At 35.8% G+C, this 22,143-nt stretch overlaps 1 protein-coding gene and 1 long non-coding RNA gene across 3 annotated transcripts in view; one reads left to right on the forward strand and one right to left on the reverse strand.

Annotated features, from left to right (window-relative positions):
* The window catches only part of LOC115948671, a 5,412-nt gene extending 423 nt beyond the window's left edge, over window positions 1–4,989 (forward strand). Inside the window, exons 2-3 of the long non-coding RNA XR_004082462.1 lie at window positions 908–1,012; window positions 4,894–4,989. This is a non-coding gene — a long non-coding RNA (uncharacterized LOC115948671). The remainder of the gene's footprint in view (window positions 1–907; window positions 1,013–4,893) is intronic.
* Window positions 1–22,143, reverse strand: part of JAKMIP1 (janus kinase and microtubule interacting protein 1) — a 144,540-nt gene that overhangs the window by 23,352 nt on the left and 99,045 nt on the right. For both annotated transcript variants that reach the window (XM_031062839.1, XM_014309939.2), the window contains exons 10-19: window positions 21,427–21,555; window positions 20,083–20,211; window positions 18,098–18,181; window positions 14,345–14,407; window positions 13,086–13,184; window positions 9,990–10,091; window positions 7,091–7,144; window positions 6,053–6,118; window positions 3,649–3,717; window positions 387–464 (exon numbers count right to left, since the gene is read on the reverse strand). In XM_031062839.1, the coding sequence (XP_030918699.1) occupies window positions 387–464; window positions 3,649–3,717; window positions 6,053–6,118; window positions 7,091–7,144; window positions 9,990–10,091; window positions 13,086–13,184; window positions 14,345–14,407; window positions 18,098–18,181; window positions 20,083–20,211; window positions 21,427–21,555 (873 nt within the window). The remainder of the gene's footprint in view (window positions 1–386; window positions 465–3,648; window positions 3,718–6,052; window positions 6,119–7,090; window positions 7,145–9,989; window positions 10,092–13,085; window positions 13,185–14,344; window positions 14,408–18,097; window positions 18,182–20,082; window positions 20,212–21,426; window positions 21,556–22,143) is intronic.

Here is a 22,143-nt window from a genome sequence, read left to right on the forward strand (position 1 = left end):
CATTCCTGATTTAGGATAGGTTAGCAGCAGTAATACTTACAAATGCTTCAGGAAAAGAAATATTGGAAAAGTTTTAAAGTAATTTCTGGCGTATTTTAGCAGTTATGGGTTTTTTTCCATATATAAACCAGCTTCCAGATGTACCAACAAGATGTTTGTATATCATAGAATAAAAAATGCAATGCAAAAATGTTACACTTGTAAGTACTATAATCCATTCCTAAACTTTTGTTTAAGAAATACTTGATTTCTAGTCTGGCAGGAAAAAAAAAGATATAAAGTAAAAAAAAGTCCTATTTATAATTAAAAGAAAAAAAACCAAAACAAATCCTGCATTTTATCATATCTGTTCAAACAAAAAAATGTAATGACTGTTCTTTTCCTACCATGTATGCCTGGTCCAGAGCTTGCTTCCTGTAGTCGAGTTCTTCCTCTAAATAACCCTTCTGTTTACTGAACAGGTCCTGAGCAATAATAAAAACAAGGGAGTGTTTGTTCTTTATCCTAATTCATGAAGAATCATAAATGCCATCATTTTTATGCAAGCTTTTCACTTGGAAGCAAAAGAAAACCCATAGCAAACAACCACTTTCATTCTAAGGATGTTTGGAATATCAAATTTACAATATTAGCACTTCAAATCTGAGTATCATATTCACAAGCTGTACCTAGAAAGCATTGACCTCTACACCAGTGCACAAACCTGCCTGGACCTGACAGAAGCACAGCAAAAGGTGAGTGGGGATGTACATGCATGTGGTCCAAAAGCTGTACCTTACACAGGGCCAAGGGAGGGAAAAGAGAAACACAAGAGAGGGCACTTTATGAAAGCATCCCATGGAAATATTACCCTTAAGGAAATCATGGGACAAGGCCCTAATTGCTGTTGTCTAATGTGTTCTTCTAGGGAGGAAACCCAAGCATGCAGGGTTATCCACAGCTGGATTCTGCAGCACCATCCTGTGATGTGTTACCGAAGTTGAAGTAACAACTCAGTCCTCAGCTTGTACAGGTAGGAGGCCAAACTGAAACAGGTGAAGTGATGCCCAGAGAGGTTGAGTGAGTAGCTGAAGAGCTGAAGAAGTTTTCAAGATACCTAAGATTTACAGGGATTGTTTACTTTTGTTCTTAAAAATCCAACTCCTCAACTTTCACAGCTGTTAGGTATAAACCCCACAGACTGGGGTTTCAGTGGAACTCAGTATCTAAAACATGATATTTCAAGCAAGTTGTGGACATTCAAATGGTTGCCTGATTAGTGAAGGCTTTAGAGTGTTTTGATTCATAGAATCATAGAATGGTTTGGGTTGGAAAGGACCTCAGAGATCATCTTGATCCAGCTCCCCTGCCATGGGCAGGGACACCTTCCCCTAGACCAGGTTTGACAGTAAGTAGAACTAGATCGAAGAGTTACTTAATTTTATGAACTTTTCTTTCAAAGCAGGTTTTCACACTCAAAAGAATTAGTAGTGGAACAAAAACCAGAAAATGCCTTTGACTGAATTTAATGTTCTCTATCATTCTTTTTCCTAATCAACAAACTTTTGCATTTCCTCCACATATAGAATAAATGCCAAATTAAATAAGTAGGGTTCTTAAGATCACTAAGATCACTTGCAGCTTTTATTAACAGTATTAAAAAATTCAAATATTGTTGCTCTGGTTAGTTTTATTGGATATGGGATTGCCTCAAAGTCACTTACTTGGTCAAGTTTTGCTATCAGACATATATGTGGACTTCTGACAACTTTTCTGTCAGTTGCCAGTGGTAACAGTAGCAACATATAAGAGGAACAAGGTGCTATTTTGTTCTCTATATAAGTATAATATTTACTATTAATTTATTTACTCTATTTACTTTACTTTATTTACTTTACTATTAATTTATTTACTATTAATTTATTTTGTAAACTTGCATTTCTTTTAATTATCTATTAATTAATATTCAAGGCAAACCCAAAGTAATAGTCAGGGCTTGGTCTTGGGGCTGGAATTTGGTTGGGAACAGATGGGCATCTATTGCCATGATAGCCATTTCAGAATCTTTCTGCTCCAGAATATTTTAAACATGCTACTGGTCCTGAAAGGAAAGGGCCTCCAACAAGTCCTGTAGGACATGTTTTTCGGCCCTTTGGGACATCTCCAGAACTCTGAGTTCAGAACTCTGGAGAATGTGATATGATATTAGACACGACATTTATGCAACTGAATGCCACCATGGCTACCCAGGTGGCTCATTTTCTGACATGGATAAATTACAGCAACTGCAAGGCTGTTGTACAGGATGAAACACCACCAAGCACTGGGAGCAAAGGACAGGCCTGGTCCTGACTTTCTTACAAGTGTCTGACACCACAGAGGTAGATTCACTTGTCTGAGACTATAAAATGGGTCAGAGCTACCACCAGAGCCCAGAATAGTGATGCAGCTGCCCTGATCATGTTACTTCTCAAAAGGGATAGCAAAGGCTGACCACAGAAAGCAAGAGGGAAGGAAACAAGAATAGGACCTCAAACCCTTAACATGGGCTTCAAGGACAGCTACACCAGTGCTCAGTCCTTCTAAAAGTATCATGCTAGAATATAATTTCTCAACTCATTGAGTCAGTCAGATCTCAGATTGCTGTGCTAAACAAATAGATGCAAGGGCTATCCATGGTAAGCCTTGAAAACATCACAGAAAATAAGGGGGAAGATAATATATCAAGTTACAAACCCCCTATTTTTTCCATTTTTCTTTACTAAAGAATCTTGCATTTGTGGCCACTTTCCCTTCCCCAAACCTTTGTATTTTTCCATAACAAGACTTAAAAATAAAGAAATACTAAATGTGGAAAGTATCTTATCTGTGTTAAAGTACAATCAGCATGACAGGTTACACTCAACAGAGAACACAGTCTGAGCACTTCTATTTTTGTTTGTTCAAACACACACTTCTTCAGTGGCCCTGGGCAAATCACTTAACCTCCCTGTCTCATTGTCCTATTCTTTAGGAGGAATACAATGCTGCTTATTTATCTACCTGTAAAAGGTGTGGTGAGGATTAATCAAGTGTTTGGATTGCCATCTGAAGATGTGAAGCACAGCGTGCATGGTAAACCAATAAAACCAAACACTCCTTCTAAAACTGTTCAACATACAGAAAAATAACGTCAGTTTGTTCTTCAAGACAGAGCTGCTTTTTGAGAAAACATTCTGTCTTTAGGCATGAAGGCCATGGGGCAAGAAAGGTCATCTGGAGTAAGAGGTCTTGACAGCTTGTCCAGAAGCAGAGTACCAGAGAGCAAAGAAATACCCTTGCCAATTCCACTAGCATGACCCCAACATTAAAAAGATGATGTTGCTGCCTGACGAATTAATATACGAAGAAAGCACAGAGACAATTTCACACTGGTTAATGTGCTCTCCAGTTATGCCTTTGTGCTCTAATTCATATATATTTTTGCTATTTTTGTTCTATATAGATTTGAAAGTTCTGTCTCACCCCAAAGAATACAAGCAATAGATTGTTCTAGAAACCACTTGACTATCTTACCATGAAGCCATCTGTGTCAAGCAGAGAAAGGCAGCAAACCTGCCTGGGATGAAATATATGCACAATCCCTTACATGAGTTTTAGCTAAATGAGATTTTAGCTATTGTTTCTTACCTTCTCATTCTCCAGGTCTAACATCTTCTGTGTCAGGGCAGCTTCTGTCCCCTCTATCTGTTTCAACCACTACAGCAGTGTGAAGAGAAAAAAAAATAAAATGAACAGAGATTTTGAAAAAGGTTCTACCAAACATTTTTCAAGGTTGTTGCCAGCACTTCCAGGCATATGCTCCTCCCATGCTATCCAGTCACTCTGGAGACACACATGAATAAACAGGTTGTGAGAGCACAGGCAGAATAGAATGGAGGACTGCAGAGACACACTAAAGACTAACAAGTGGAGGTTGCTTTCCTACAGAAAATAAAATGGGGTTTTCCCCTGTAAAGTTCAAGAAACAAAACAGACTTGGGTCAAGAAGGCAAAAACAACCTGATTGTTTCTTACTCAAATGCTTGTTGGCCTGATTTGTGAAACCATCATCTCACTTCAGGCCTCCAGTCCTTCATTTTTCCAGAGGGCAATTTAAACAAAATACAAGGTGGAAAACTCAACACTTAATTCTGCACTCTTTGTGGGAAAAGGCTCACTTGCAAAACATTGGTAATGTAGAGGAAAAAATAAAACAGACAGATGGAAACTCTTGTCGTTGCTACTATGAATCCCTTGCCATTATGGTAACATTCAAAACAATCAGAATGAAGAACAGCAATTGCATTCCAAAGATAAAATTTACACATCATAATAGCTAGATACAAGGCTCTTGCTTAATTACTGTCACCAGGATTATGTTAATATTTCCATTTAAGTTTATTGGAATGGATGGGAATAGTCAGTTCTGAATTATTTCATTTAATACCCCTATTGGTCTTCAATAAGGACCCATGACTACCTTAGAGAGAGCAGATTTGCCACTGATAATTATTGCTTTCCTCAACTGCCTTGTTTACTAACACTGGACTACTCATATCTGCTTTAAGTATTTTGGTAACCTTTGCACATCAACTCCTTTAATTTAGTGTTTTGGTGAATTCATTAGGCCTCAGACTCAAAGGAATTAATGACATACTGGCTTTTTTTCCCAAGATTTGCACAGAAAATTTGAAACATAAGTTTACAACTTATGAAATGTGAATTCATTACTTCACCATTTTGAACCTTCCACTATATAAGAGACTGATGGAAGAATGAAAATTTGTTTTATCTACTTAGCACATTAGCTTCCTACAGAAAAAAAATTTAACAGGAACATCCATATTCCCCAGAGATTCTATTTTTACCATCTTTGTTTTCTTCATTTTGAAGGTGACAAGCTGAAGATATTCCTAAGGAAAGCCTCACCATGGATATTCAAGCATTCTGAACCTTTGAAATCAATGGAAATGGGAAATCCTGAGCATCTCTCACAGCTACCATCAATCAAGTGAAGGGCTATTTGCAAAAATTAGAGGTCTAATTTTTTTTTAAGGTATGCAAATGATATGCAAAACTAAATGTTGATTCTGAAGGTTCTATGCCTGTTAGCCTTTCATAAACCATGGAGCACAGCAGACACAAACAGTATTTTTGAGAGTCTGTCTTAGCCTTTTATAGTGGGGTTCTTCTCCTTTCATTTTTTGGATGTGAAGTGCTAATATTCCTTCTCTTTTAATGCCACAGCACAGTGAAAAAACATAGGGATTTTAGCCCTTTTCCCCATTTTTATTTTGCTTATAGCAATTACTCATTTAAATTAATGATTATTAAATTACCTAATGTAGATTATTTACTTCAAAGTATTTAGATAAGTAGATTATCAAAATTACATCAATTAAGGCAATTATTAAAATTGCAATTTTAATTTAAAATATCTGATTCTGAATTTCAACAATACATCAGGAAAGATTTAATGGAAACATACGAAAAGGATGCACAGAGCTTCTTCAGAGAAATATGCAAGTCTTTCTTAGGTCTAAATGTCACCCCATTTATATACAGATTATATTCCCTGGAAGTAAAGACCTAGCCATACAGAAGGGAGTAACCTGACTGTCTTGTGCAAACTACTTTTTCTCTATGTCCACTAATTTACAGAGGAGACCACTGACCACTCTGAGCTTTTTCCACCATCCACAGGAATGAGCCCAAAAGGGACCATGGGCACCTCACAGAGGGCACCTTACACCTGCTCCCAGAGCAAAGAGAACACAGGCCTTCTGGGAATGGAGTCTCTTCTGTTAAGTGGATTTTTAGTACTTTATGCTAAGGGAATATCTCCAAAACATGTTTTTATTTTTCAGCTGGGTTTCTTTCTTAAGTTTGGCTTTACCTCAAAACATCACAATCCCAATATTCATGTGAGGATGAATACATGCTCCAATCCAGATGACCTGGACAGAAAACCCATGCTTCCCTGACAGTGTTATGAGGTATCTTACAAGACATGGCCAGTTTTAAGCACAGAAAAATATTTACTGAATTCTACCTTTTCACAGAGGGAAAGCACAGTTCCAGCTTGGATTATTGCAACCTGCTCTTCATTTCTCAAATTCTAAAATACAAAAAGATACATTTAAATTGGATTAAAAATTAATTCTTTAACATGAGCAGTAAGTTTTAACCATACTTCAAAAAGTAAAACAGTTATACCATTTAGGATTATAGACATGACCAAAAAAGATCCCATGACTGAAAGTACTGAAAATTAAACCAAGGGTGCTTAGTTCCACTCTATTTCAGCATACCAGCCCCACAACACTTTTTCAACAGATCATTCAATGAAACAAATAATTCAATTAAAATTAAGTGGTTTCAGTCAGGGATTTTGCAATTTTTTGCGTGGTTTTGCCAGTTCACTGGACTAAGCCTTGCAGCAAGTGAATCTCACCTTCATGCACTTCAGACTTCCAATTACAGAAAACAATGCAAAGAGTAAGTGCCATAGAAACCTCCAAAGGACTTGCAACATAACATGCAAATCTAGAACTTAAAACTAGTATTAAAAAGACCTCAATCTGTTAAATCTAGCTATGAACTGGACTCAGCTCCCTGGATGTTTGTGCCCCAAATGTGTGGCTAAGATTTTATACTGTACTTAGCAATAAAGAGGAAAAAGGCGAGACAGTTTTCCTTGCCTTTCTCCCAGAAAATCCACTCCTGGCAGGGACAGCCTTCACAGCAGAAGGTGCTACTACAGCTACTCAAGAGGGATAATTCACAGCTTGGTCTGGCTTTGATTGCTGTTTTGCATCTTTTCACTTTGCCTATTACAGTGCCTGTTTTCTGTATCATTTGGTCAAGACCAAATCCTACCTTGAAAAAATACTCTTTTCACTACCATCAGTTTAACTAAAAAATTTCATGTTGTAAAAGCCGTTCCTAACCATTCATATTCTTCATACAAACACAGGCATATAAAATTCACCCTGTGCACTGTCTTGGATGTTAGTATCTGCTCTGGAAAAAAAAAAGCTTTAAATTAACTATGAAACTGGAAGTACATTTAAAAGTAAAAAAGTGTTACCCCATTATCTCCAAGAATATCTAGCTTCTTCATAAGTTCAGATATATTCACGTCCTGAAAAAGATGTTTGACACTTTTTATGAAGTAGGTCAGAAACAGTTTTATTTGCTACATTTTCTGTACCGTTTATTCCCTCTGTGTGTGAAAATACTTCAAATGCAAATAAGTGAAACATAGTTTTGCATCACAATTACAAAAGTAATTACTGGTACTTTAAGACAAAACCAAAAGTCACTTTCAATTATAACAAGCAACCTGGATGTCTGTGCACGAGGGCAGAATGTTCCTGTATCATTCACATTTCTCATCCTGCTAATGTGTGTAGAGGAAAAATTAAAACTGATAAACAGGTTTAAAACATGTAAAGAGAAAGGGCTTAAAAAACTTTTTTTTGTTTGTTTGGAGTGGAGCATCAGCCACATCAAGCTACAGAAGTTACAAGGACAGAGAGCATGAACAAATAATTACTAAGAAGGTTTGCTTGGCGATTTGTTTTTTATTTTCTGTGTTAAACAAAACCATGGAGTTTCAAATCAGCCTTACAGTGGCAGAAGGGAATGTGCACAGTGGGCTGAACATCCTCCTCCAAACAGCTTATCAGCTCATAATCATCTTTCTGATTAGAAAGCCACATTTCTCTGCCACTCAGTTCTCAGATAATGAACTGAACAGCCCATTCTTATTAAGGCTCAGCCACTGAAATAAGGAGAACCACTCCTCTGATTCAAAAACGAGAGGAATAAATTCATGGAATCACATAATCATAGAATATGCTGAGCTGGAAGGGATGCATCAGCATCATTGAGTCCAACTCCTGGCCCTAAACATCATCATCCCCAAGAGTCACACCATGTGCCTAAGAGCATTGTCCAAACACTTCTTGAACTCTGTCAGGCTGAAGCTGTGACCACTTCCCTGGGGAGCTGTTCCAGTGCCCAACCACTCTCTGGGTGAAGAACCTTTCCTGATAAAATTCACATGATGTCTGTATTTCACACTGTACCAGGATCCATTCCTAGGCCCCAGAACTCTATATAAAGCTTAAAAAATTGTTGGAAAGGGTCATGGAACTGTTTAAACAGAGATAATCACATTCTCCTGAACTATCCCAAGTTTGCTCTGCAAGTTAACACATCAAAGTTAACATGGACCAGGGATCATTTCCACTGACAGCCTGTATGCAGCCTTGCTATTTGAAGGCAGGAAGCCTTGAGAGCATGGGAATAGAACAGTCCATGTTAGTCCAAAATGCTTAATTTACATACATAAAGCAAAAAAGCCCTGTTAAATGCTGCCACCCTCAACTGTACTCATATCCAGCACTTAGAAAAGACCAACATGTCACAAGGCCATGTTCAAGTTCTTCTGTCCTGAGAGGTCCCCTCCATCTCTTCCCAAAAACTTCAGGGGTGTTCCCAAATGCTACATGGGCTATTTAACTGTGCACATCACTAACTCTGGAATGGTGCAGATCCTAATACACTTGTGTTTGGATGGATGTTAAAAACAAAACTATTGATCACAATCAGCATTGACAATGCTGAACAGAAACTTCTTTAGCCAACGAGTTGCACTAGTGAAGAATGGAATTTACTTGCATCCATTGAGCCAGAAATAATCATTCTGATAATTTATTTCCATATGATGCATAAAGGAAGAATCAGAAACCAAATCAGTATTTGCATCATTCTGGAATCTACATTGCTACTGATGACTAATAATGTTTAAAAGCACTGAAAATGGATAAAAGGTCAACTATTCCAGTCTGCCCATTTTAGGTGACTGCCCCGTCTTCCAGGTAAGCAAACTGAAAGGCAGATTGAAAAAAATCCACCTGTTAAAGCATATCATAGATGACAATGGAAAAAAGGGAATTATGGACTCTGGTACACTGCTAGAGCCAACATGCAGATTAGAACAACAGGTAAGCTAAAAGTGGCTCGGTCTGGCTCTATTTGTAGGTGATATGCTAGCTGATGACTCTTGGTGTGCTTTGGGAGATGAGACTCCAACCAAATCTGTAGGTAAGAAGCAGATTTTAACTCTTTTCTTTCAGACTACTCAACTTCCTAAAAATATGCAGGGACAATTTCTGTTTATTTCCTCTGGAGATCATACTGTGCTCATTAAAGCACTGAATAGCAACAAGCCTCCTATAAGAGGACTTGTAAAAACAACTAAAAATTCAACCATAAATCACTAGTGAGTGGCACTGAGATTAGTTACTTGCAGAGAAGTTGCCCAGCCCTGTTGTGTAACATTACTGACAACACAAGTCTGAATTCAGTCTTAAGTGAACCAGTATGCAAATCAAGTAGCAGAAACAGCCTTTTCATGGGGGAACAGGATTGAAAAGAGTAATTCTTGCTTCCTTATATCAGAAGGTAATCAAGGGAGATCCTGATGTTTATCTTGTTCTTGTTCTAAATGAGTTCCACCTATCTGAATGAGTTCTGGGTCAGGCACCTCATGCTTCAAGGCCCTGGCCTTGGCAAATAACTTAAGCATATTAATTCAACAAATAAAAGCCTTCACTAAACTGGGTATAAAGTAAGGACTGAATGTCATATTTCTGAGCTCAGATGAAGACATTTAATATCATAAACCATGTACTGTAGCAAGCCTGCTAAGGAATCATTTCAACATCTACATTCTTCCCTAGACTAAATGTAAATTACCTTGATTGACCAGCCTTCAGTTTCACTGAGGATCTCCTGACATGACCAGATCATATTCTTATGAAACAGTTTCCCCAGTTAAAAATATCTTTTCTAATTTGTTTTCTTTTTTTTGCATTTTCTTCACTGGTAAGTGTCAAACCATTTGTTTGGATATTAGACTGGTCATTCAAGAAAGGTTCCCAGCCCTCCAACTGTTTCTAGTGTTTCTCTGCATATACCTTTATTCCTTCCTGATGGCAGAACAGCTGAAGTGCACTTCCATTGTTTTCAGGGAAGGTGGTTATGTGAAGATTAAATGCTGGTGACCTTCTCTCTCTCTCCTGAGGAAAGATTTGTTTAAAAACAACATTTGTGAATATACATTAACATTTATTCCCCACCTTTACAAAACATACTTGTACATTAAAAAGGCAGATTCCTACTCTCATTCCAAATCTATTCTATTTCCTCTTGTACCATATTTGAAGAATTTTGGCTAAATACAAACATGATGTTAGCTGCCAGCTGATTCCATGCACACAGTTTCTGCAAAGCTATCTGACACTCCCCAGCTGCCGAACCCTTGCAACACTGGCCCTAATTGACTGGAGCCCTGAAATACTCTGCAGGTTTTTATGTTGATTAGAACCTACTGTTTTCTTTCATGGAACAATAAAAAACAATTAGAAAGAAAAATCTGCAGAAAAAAAATCAAACTCCATCATAAAATAGTATTATTGAATATTTTCTCACTAAAATTAAACCTGTGTGTCTGGTCCCTGTTTATTCTACAGTCTACCTTCCTATTAGAGCATTTAAAATCCCCATTCATATTCACTCCAAAAGCCAAGATGTCAGAATATGTTGAAAGGCAGCACTATTCTACAGTTATGGTGTTCTTTGTGACAAAACAAAAAAATAAATTCCCATCTATCTAAAGACATTTAGTAGATCTAAAACTTAACTCATCCATGTACGTGACTTCCATCCATTTCTTCAAAATGCCAACCTATTATTTCTTCATAAGGCAGATAATAACATAACAAACAAGCAATTTTTACCTAAATTAAATTTTAATGTGAAAAATGACTGGACTGAAGGCTCTGGGCAACCAAGGCATTGGGTCTTACTCTGAATTCTCTCTGGCCATCAGAACATGAGAAAGAAACCCCAGATTTCATCTCCATGTTACAAGGGGATGCTTTGGCAACATGAGCTTCATTTTCTCAGAGAGACCACTACTACAAATACTTCAGTTCCTATGACCATCCATGTATTACTCCATTTCCTAAATCACAAATGAGGTGCTTTAATTGATATGGCAGGCAGGCTGCATCCATTCACTTAAACACGTTACAAAGCATGGCAAATCTTGTTCATTAATTAGGTTAAACATAATTTGAAACTACAGTGTAGAGAGAAAGATCTCTCTAGTCTATGCAATTTTCCCCCTCTGAGATTTTAAAAAAATAATATTTACATCAACAGTCTAATTCTGAAATGGGCTTAAATAATGTCTTAGCTGTTGTAAACCAAAACCAGAACTTTAATTCTTATCCAAATTCAGTTAAGATTTTAGATATTGTTAAAAATTCATTAGTTGCTATTGCATTCATCTCACCTAAACTTGCTTGCTTTAATTGATAAATAAATTATTGTTTTATACTTTACCTAATTTTCATCTGAAATAACTGTGCTAAAAATACTGTCCTGATTACCAGAAGAACTGATGGTTTTCCTAAAGCATTGCATTGTCAGTCACGTTGGTGCCTACAGGCTTGTCTACTACAGAAAAAATCTTTTCTTGCAATCACACAAAAATACTTCCATTGTTATTCTGTGAAAGAATTTTTCCAAGCTTTGGCACATGACAAAACCTTACATGACATACTGAGCTGTTTTTGATGTGATTCTTCCATGTGAAAAATACATTCATGAAGGATGTATTGAAGAATATTTGTTCTTTCCTTAAGAAATCTTTTTTGGACAGATTTACTTCTAAGAACACCCACACTTTAGGAAGCAATTTCTAGTGCAACAGCCAATTCAAATCCTAAATTGTTCTCTATTTTTCTTTACAGTCCTTTCATAAAACATAAAGATATCTATTAGAAAGCGTATCTATTTTTCTGAACATCTACTGAAATTCTAGTAACCTAAATTCAGAATTTTGAATATAATGGGCTACGACATCAAAACATATGGTTGATAAAGGATGAAAAAAAGATTAAGAAATGTCAGACAAAAAGAACGTCCACATAACAGGAAGACATGACATTTTCATCTTTATCAGAGAAGTTACACATGCTGAGATTTTTGGTGAAACGTGCTGGGTGATAAAAATGGAGGAGTGACAATGACAGGTTTGTCAGAGAGTTTATTCTAAGCAGTGTTAAGAATGCTGGTGATCTTTGAAACTGAACAATGTGTCATCAGGCAATACAACCATGTGACAACTGTGCATCACACACAGATACTGCAGTGTTACTAAATTCCACATGAGCCCAGTTTGTGAGGGGATGAGAACCATTTCTTTCAGCTGTATCCACAGGCTACATGTTCAGTGCTAATAACAAATAATTTTGCTTATTTCATTTATGCAAAGTATGGAATTTGTTTGGTATAGGCAACATATTAGTTTAACATACAGAAGTTATATTTCTGCTTTGCCACTTTTCTTTGGCATTGCCAGAGGTTTGGGTTTTTTTTCATTTTTCATTGACTGAAGCCAATTATTTCCAGTCCATGACCACTTTAAACCATGAGAAAATGGATTTAAGGTAAGAGGAATTCTTTGGAAGCTGCTATCAAAATGTGTTCTTTTTAAGATAAATTTACTTCATATGAATGTTGTCAACATTAAATTAATGTAATTTGAAGCAATTCTACATTGATGTGATGGAAGTGTCAGATCTTTAGTCAGATCACTGCATGCAAGATGTGAGAAGGTGTGTTAATTTAATCAATGCCAGCCAAGGCTGTAGAATACATACCAGGTGATTTTACATGCAGGCAAGGAGCAGTTATGGAAATGAAACAAATAAAAAAGGCAAAATATTGCAAAACAAAATATTTTATTAGATGAAAACCAAACTATATGCAATTTATATTAGCTATATTACATCTTTATAAACATTAGTGAGCATTCTCTCCAAAACATATTAAGGCAGTGGCATGAATTTCATTATCCCAAGATACAACATTTAAAAAATAGATAGCTAAGTGACTTCCCTTAAACATGCACCAGACATCAGTAATCTTTACAGGAATTTCAGCTTGGGTTCAAACATAATTTCTGCTCCATTTGAGAGTTTGCAACAGAGAGAATCTCTTACTTCAAGCTCTAGCACTCTGAATTCTAACAGCTCATTCTGGTCTTTTGCATCTTGCATCTCATTCTTCAGCTGATGCTCTTCTTGTTCCATTCTGTAAATCTGTGAGACAAACACAACATGGTAATACTCTGTAAGCACTAGAAAAGATACTGCTTACAGTAGTAAGCAGGGGTTTAGACAAAACTGTTAATTATTTCCATTTTTCATCGTACATCAGGCTGTGTCATAGAGATAAGAAAGTATTTTATCAGAAAGTATTTCTGAGAGCTGTCAGCAGAAAATGGTCAATGTTCTCTTAGAGTAATAATCTGGAAGTAGCATAAAAGTGATATGAGTATTGTATCTAAATAAGTTAAGCAGTACAAGTTTTCTTTTAAAATCCAGCAAATGAAACTGAATTACATTAACATTTGGGTAGACTGTTCTCATTGTCTTTGCCTAATTAGACATCAAATTTTTTACAGTATATGAAAGACAATAATGGTGTGGCTTTAATGACTACTTTTTAATTTGCCAGAGTTTTGCCTTGGGGTACTAACAAAGACAAAATAGAAATTCAATACTGGCTATTAATTATGCCAACTAATAGCTTTGGTCTACTGTCTAGTTTAACTGGGTGATCTTTTTCTTTGTACAAAACTAAATAGAAGTGTAACATCTGGCATAAAGTACTTTAACATTTATAGTGTCCATGTAAGTGTCCAAACAAATTAAACCTGGCTGTAGCTTCTTTTAATCATTATATTTTATTTGGTTATGTTATTTGTATTATATTAATATTAAGCTACTAATTAACAATATCAGTTATTTATCTTCCTGAGTTGACTAGACAACTTTCCCACCACTATCAACAAAGAACAATGCAGATGCTTAGCTCTGAGTATCTCAGTTAATATGATAAACCTTAAATCAATCAGTATTACTTATGTGTGGAAAAACTATAAAAACATTGAAGGGAGCAGGCAATTTTGCTAGTGGTCAGGACAATAACAATCTTTGTGCATCTGTGTATTTTATTGGACACTAGAAACCTCAGCCAGCTTGGGATGCACTGGCAGCTATCCATGTTATTCCACAATAAAAAGCAGCTTTGATTCCTGAAGAATATAAAAGCATGCTGGCACTTTAATCAGAGATTTTTACTTAAATTTCTGTTTCTGATGAGAAATAAAGCAATTTCATGCTGATTTTTATAGTACTTAGTGCATTCAATTTCTTCTACAATAAAGGGCAGCAATGGTGAAAATGTCCCCACATACCTTCTCTAGCAACTCCTGATTTGTTCTAATTAACAGCTGCTTTTCTTCTACCCATTTCGAATCCTGTGAGGAAAATACATGTATTTTGTTAAAGAAGACAAATTAATGCCTACAGTAATTAGATTTCAGACATCATTTTGCATTCAAGTATAAAATGGTCACACATTGAACAATAAAGCCATCATAAAAGTTTCAAGGATGTGCAGCATTTTGTAACAGTGAAAATAAAAGTTCTTTCCTGTAGCAGTCTTTTGTTTCCTAGCATGTTTCAGCTAGCATGTACTTTAAAATCTTTGCATGTAGCAGTTGTGGGTTACCGCAGTTATATGCTTTATGTAATTCTAAAAACATTTATTTACTCAGCTGAACTCAGAACTATTGCTTTCCATTGCAAAGGTTTGGAAACTTTCTTGCAAAATCATCCCATTTTAAGTAGTGCAATACAAATACAAAGGGAGGAAGGGATGAAAATGCTTTTACTACCCCAAATGATCAAAAATAAGCTTCAGCAATATGAAGTTAATTACCCTCTGCTAAAAATCTGAGAATCTGGCTAATACACAGTGTTTGTGACAAGAAATTCAAGGCTGTGGAGGAAGGGAAATGATGCAAGACATTGTATACTCCATTTGGAAACTGTATTTCGAATGAATCACTTGTTCCAAAACACATCTTTCCTCTTAGGTTTTGCCATGGTTTCAAAAGGCCTCATCAAATATCCCTTTAAAGAGCCAAGCTACAAAAACTTATGGCCAGCCATAGCTGGACATTCAGATTTAATGGATTATAACAGCCAAATTTGCTCTTGTTTTTCCTACAGAGAAATCTATTTACATAACCTTGCTTATGCTGTTCTAAAAGGTTTATTAAAACACTGTCCAACACTTAATATGCCATACTAACTCTAGATCAAATTATCTTCTAGGTTCAATGGATGATTTATTTAAAATCTAAATGCCTTTACTAAAGTATTAAGGACAATGAATTCTTTTTCAGGAAGATATTTGCACACTGATGTTGCATAAGGAATCAATGAAATCTGGATATCCCAGCCCATCAAATATCCTTGAAATGTCAGTTTAAAATATTATATTATATTGAGTCCAATTAGCATTTTTTTTAAAATTTTCATTTTTCTACTTACTGTCTACTAAATTTCATGTTGGACTGTTCTCTCTACCTTTTTCCTTTCATGCACAAAAATGCATTTCATGTAATAAAGAAGATCTTCATGGTTGTGATGTTAGAAGAATAACATACTAAAATTAGTGCATTTTAGGCATTACACTTGTCAAGAATTTTTGAGGCAAGTGAAAGAAATGTTGACAATAAAATCTGGTATCTAGTTTAATATTTAACTAGCATTTTACTAAGGTCAAGGAATGAAGAGTTGCATGCACAGACTTAGGGTGGACATCCCAATGCATGGATATGGTAAACATACCCACATGGTAAGGTTCAATTTACCTGTCCCTACATCAGACTGCAGCTTCAACTGCTTCAGTTCACACAAGTAGAAAAAACAGATCAATCTGCTCTATTGATAATAAATTTCTGCATCTTTCTTGATGGAGTCCAGCTACACTTTCTGAAAAAACCTGAATTCCAGCAGCACTGCATTTAAACACCAGACCATTGAGACAGTTGAGCAGTCATCCATCTGGCATACTGCATACTCCAATACTTTTAGATTTATTATTTACCATTATTTAAATATATTTAATATTATTTAAATATATTTAATATTATTCAAATATTTACCATTATATGTTTTTAAGGATTTCTTCACTTAATAGAAAGTTTCTTATGCATGCACCTCAATGTACCATGCAGAAATGGATTATTAGTTTTGTGTTACTTCTGGGGGAATACTGACAGGTCCAGCCAGAAGAGAGATTAGCAAAAGCCATTGACAGTTACTTTGAAATTCCACATAAATTGTTATAAACCAAGCTTCACAGAATTTTTTAACAATAAGCTTCTAATCTCATGCTCTGAAATAGACTTCAGGAAATTTTCTGGAATAATACACTTGGATCTTTTGATTCATTATTTCTTTTACAAACACACTTCAGGGGCTGGCTCCCAAAATGAGCATTCCACAATTATTATTAAATCATCATCACTACCATGACATCTAAATGACAAACTAGTAATAAAATAATTTTTAAAAAATCACATTGTGCACAAAGAGTTCAGTTTATCATACAACCATTTATTTTGTTGACTGTAAATACTAACAGCTCAGGAGAACCAAGCAGGTGCTAGAGCTCCCAGGAAGACATTGTGATCCCCTCTGGGGAAAGCTAAAGCTCAGTGTACAAACCAGCCCACCACAAACATCACAGTGCTCCTTGTCAGATCCCTGTTCACCCTCTCAGGATTACTAAGATACAAAATTGAAAATGTGGTTCTGAATCTCAAAGTGATAATTGATTAAATTCTAATTTCCAGATATACCTTTTTGACATAATGCTCTTGCAGAAAAATCACAGAAGTAACTCCTCACATGTATCCAAATTAATTTATCTTTTTTACATACACAGTACTCACATTATACACTGTACAGTCAAATATCTTGTTAATGTTTGCAACTACACAGAAGTTTGCCCACAACATCTTTCTTATCAACAAACCAAAACAGCAGCAGTAGATGCTTGGGAGGTCTTTGGTTTCATTTATTCTTCCAGAAGTTCAGTGGGCCATCATTTTTAGATTGGTAACATATTCTCAGCTTTTAGTAATATTGTATTTACATGAAATTCACTGAGAAAATTGCAATTTGTGTGGAAGCTAGCATAAATAATTTTTGTCCTTAATCTGAATATGGTCCCCAAACCTTTGCATTGATACAGAATCTTACAGAAAATTTTAATTACAAAGAATAAACCACAAAAATAGTGTTATCATTCATTTGGCATTATATGTCAGTTGTGTCAACTGCTACAGGATCATCAGTCTTTGAAATGTATAACTATAGCTAGCTCTATCTTATTACTATAAGCTACCTGCAAACTTAAATTCTTGTTTCAAACAATGAAGCATAAAATAACATCTCCCCAATTTCTACTGTGTGTTCTAGCAGTCACACAACTGAACAACTTTCAAATGCATGCTCATAACTCTTAATCAGACTTCCTGAGGGCCCTAGACAATATTAAATATGCATCAGTAGACACATCTTTGATGAGTATTTACATGTATTATATGTACTGAAGCACAAGGCCTGATTTTACTTTGTGTGATGGTTTGGGAGTCTGAAAGCAGCTGGCCCCTCTGAGACTTTAAACCCAGAAGAGTAACACCTCAAGGGGCTCCCATTAACCTGACAGGCTCAGTGTTCATCTCTCTAGTGTGCTTAGAAGTTGGGGTTTTAAAAAATGTTTCTTTGGTACGCACCAAAAATATTCTCCAGTAGAAATATAGAATGTTTATGTTATTAGAGTTTATAACAAATACTAAAAAAATGGAAAAGAGGAGAAAGCCCTTCACCAAATGACAAGGGGAAGAGAACGTGCATGTACATGTGGTTATTTTAATACTATGCTTTAGTGTATTATGTGTTAGAAAATGAGTCTGTAAGGACATTTTCTTAGACTGCAAAGTCCTTTCCTTTATTGGAGTGATGTGATGCTACAGTAGCAATTAAGCTGCATCATTGACACCAACACACCAGTAAGCAACGAAGATGGCAAGGGCACAACTGCACGCAGAGAACATGATGTGGGAGAGCACATTTAGAGAGCCTTTTACCTGTCCCTTCTCCATTAGAGCTTTCTCCAGGTCCTCAATTTTTGCCTGACACCTGAGAAGATCAGCTTGCAGTTGTTCACGAGTCTGGGGGGGGAACGGGAGAAGGAGAAATCAAAAGTAAATATATTTTCTACTATTTTATGGGCTGTCCCGTCAGCTTTTAATGTTTTTCAATTAAAATTTTAAACAATTAAAATAATTGTTATTTATGTATGTAAAATAATTGTTAATTGATATTTTAAACAAGGAAAATAATTGGTTTTGTGTTTATGTTCCATGATGTTTGAAGCTGCCAGTTTAACAGGAATTTTCCTTCCTAGCCTAAAAAGATGTTAACGTCCCATATTCAGTGACAAAGTTCTTATCAGGGGAAGAAAAAAATAAATTTAGAAATTGAAAGAGCTCTAACAAGCTATTCATAAGCTTTAGTAACTTAAGGCAATTGGGGAAAAAGGGACAAGGGAGAAAGAGAATTGCATTAAGTACTGAAAAAGGCCTGTAGGTAAATGAAATATATTGACCCAAAACAAATTACATGTCCCATAAGCAGCACATGCTGGTCTATTTTCCTCATTTACATGATTTTTCCACTCATCACTACACTACAGTGGGTATTACCCCCTGTGTCCAGTGAGGCACCAAAAGGCACTGGATCATACAAGGCACTAAACAAAAAAGGATATAAAACACATGTTTCTGGTGACCCTCAGCCACTGAGGCTCCTTGACCTACCACAAGTATTTTTTCCACCCTACTTCGGGTATTTTTCCACCCAAGCAGTTTAAATATTCCTACAGGGATTTTTTTCCTGTATCTGTGCATCTTTGGATCCTTGCTTACCTTAAGCCTCATCTATAAGTAATAGGAAATGCTCATCCCACCAAAAAACACCATGCAAAAAGCTAATTTATGACTCACTGAAGAGACAGATTTGCAGGGATGTATCAAAAAACCCAAAATGCCATTAAAAAGAAATAGCAACAATTTCCAAGACTACAAAAAATACAGTCTGTAAATGCCTGCAAAATAAAATTTTAAAAACCCCATGAAGGCAAAGAAAATATATAATGGTCTCTCATAGGTGGCAAATAGATGACTGCCCCTGAAATCCTTTTTTTAATAGTAGATGGAGTTATGCCCTTCATCCTAATTCTATCTTGAGAAGTGATCTTCAAAGTCTTTATTGCTTTCCTTGGCTAAGTGTCCTACTTAGTGTCAAAACTGACTAGGCTTTTGTAAGATGCTAAGAATCTAATAAATAAAGTCATAAAGCAGTAATTCTACTATTATAAGAACTATATTTCACAGGAAAAAAATAAAAAATATGTGTATGTTGTTTGAGTCCTTTCCCACCAGTAATTTTTAAACACATTAAAATAATTTCCCTTCTGCATTCTTAGCAACACACTGCAGTGGCACAGTACAGTGACCACATGTAGCAAAGCAGTAACATGTAATAATCACAGTATTTAATATGTTTCTCCATTTTTGGGGTTTGGGGAAGTTGCAGAGGGAAGACACTCAGAGGTTTTTAATTGTCCAACTTGCTGTCCATCAGAAGCCCCCACTTCCTGTTGTGCAAAACTGCTTCCCAGTGAGCCAGAACCAAGATTTGGGTCAGATTTTTGTTTCAGATTTGGGAGATTTTTAATATAATCATATGATGGAAGTACCTATGCCCTTGTAACAACCTACCCTATGATTAATTTAAAATCCATCATGTCACTATCCAAACTGCAGGTTCAAATGGGTTATCACTCTCATAGCATAGAAATCTTTAATACATTATACATGCTAGAATAAAGTATAATGGCATCTTTGTTCTGATTGCACCAGATGAATCTAAATTATCACCTTACTTATGACATCCTCTAATCCTCAAAAACATTGGCTTTGCATTTCACTGACCTGCAAAGATAACTCCTGCTATTACAAATGATTTCAGCTTTTTATATTATTTCAAACAATTTCAGTTTAAAAATTACCCTTGCTTCTCTCTCTGCATCCAGGGTTCCACCAACTTGTTCTTGGAGCAATGCATATGCTCTTTGCAAAGCCTGATACTCTCTTGTTAGCTGGCAAAACCTGAGTTCAGCTTCTTCTTTAGGCGTGCTCTTAATGAAAAGGGGGGGAAAAGTGGGTTAGTAAAAATATATTTAATAATGGGTTTGTCTGTACAGAAGACAGACTCACAAACAAGCAACACAACTCATACTAAGTCTCAAAGTTTAATAAAGGTATGAAATCCTAAAACAAGTGGAAAGGAAAGAAAGGAAGGATGATGAGTAATTGTGTCTACCACCCAATTCAAGGACAGTGTAAGTTGCCATGTAAGACAGCAATGTACAGAAATGGGAAAACTGTCTGGGGAAAGATGAGAGGAAACAGTTTTGTGCAACACTGTCTTCAGCAACTCCAGAGCCACAGTCTCAGAGAGTATTTGTTCTATTTCTCATGCTGTCCACCTTTCCCTCCTTACACTTGTTCTCTGCAATGCCAGAGTAAAGCACACTGACACAGAAGTTACATTTCAAAATTATTTCAAATATTTTTTCTTAAATTTATTCTTTTAATACAAAGTATTTTCAAAGTCTTTATTTTCCTTGAATGTTAAGCCACTAACTTTAACACTTATAAAGTCCTTCCTATACCGCTGAGGACAAGAAATGTCCTTCACTTTAATTAATTTTTGCTCCAGGAACTTGAGTTTTAAAGAAAAGAGATTACTGTATTATTAGACACTAAACCTAGGAAAAAAGGAAGCTTCTTCTGAGGAGTATTAGGCGGAAGTTAGTGAACAAGAAAGATGAAAAAGAGCACCTAATTCGTGCTTTGTGCTCACGCACGCAATCCTCCAAAGTAGGCCAGCAGCAGTGAATATCACAGAGCTGGGACAAAACATGTCACTGGGAATTTACTACCTATGATCATCTGAGCTTTCACGAATTGCAAAGGACTCTCTGAGTATTGTGAGCAAAGAAAGAAAATCCTGATTGTATCAAAACAGTCAAATAAATTATAAGGTTGAAAGGCAAACTATTGTATAGTAAGTATTGACTTTTGGCCAAGCAATATGCCTATTCATTTTCTTTTGACTAATAAGAAGGAGTTTGAGGAAAAAAAAATATTTCTCACACCAATATCTGCCGAATTCTGTTAGACAGAATATTATCTTAATAGTTTTATTGCAAAGTGTGTATGTTACCAGACTTGAAAAAAACCCAAAGGAATTCTCTGCCAAATCTTTCACAGTTCATGTGGTACAATGGCTGAAAGTTTGTATTTATACTTCAAGAGGTAGAAAGAAGAACTAATCAGTTACCACTTACATCTTCCAGATCTTCTTCTGGTGTTGCAGGTGTCCTGTCTGTTTTATCTGTGTTGTAGGAAGTCACAGAGGAAGTTTCTGAATCAAGAGACTCTTCATCAAATCCAAAAAATGTCTCCACAACATGCCTCTGAAAAATTAGGTTTTTTTTAGCTAGTAGCAAAACAGATGAAAAGTCCCAACGACCCAGTAAGCAGTAACCAAGGTCTTCTCTGATGATTATTTTAGTATTTAGAAAGAGAGGTTCCAGTGCAAACTCTTCTCTGATTAAATAAGTTACTTTTTCAATATCATTTGTGGAAGAACCTCCAAGAACAGAACTGGACGTGGAACAGAGATGAGGTAAATACCAAAAGAATAATGCTTTAGCAAAACCATAAAACTTAATTACCAAAATCATACAAATCCTTACAAGATTCACAGTAGAGAAATCCAATATCTATTCAAAAGAAAGTAAGGCAGTACAATGCAACACATAACGTGCAACCAAGAGGAAAAAAAGTGTTCTGGAGACCAAGGTGGAACAAATTTAATTTCTCACAGTAATTGCAAAAAGAAAAAAAAAAAAAAGAAAAAATCATTTTTTGGAAAACCCTACTTAAAAGTATAAATTAATGCTTATAATTTATTTTTTTTCAGTATCGTCATTCTCATTTTTTTTTCAAAAAGTTTGCTCTGATACTATGTCTAACCAAAAAGACACATGTGGGGAAAAGCA

This window comes from Geospiza fortis, unplaced genomic scaffold, assembly GCF_000277835.1.
Source record: "Geospiza fortis unplaced genomic scaffold, GeoFor_1.0 scaffold666, whole genome shotgun sequence".
In the NCBI taxonomy this organism is placed as follows: domain Eukaryota; kingdom Metazoa; phylum Chordata; class Aves; order Passeriformes; family Thraupidae; genus Geospiza; species Geospiza fortis.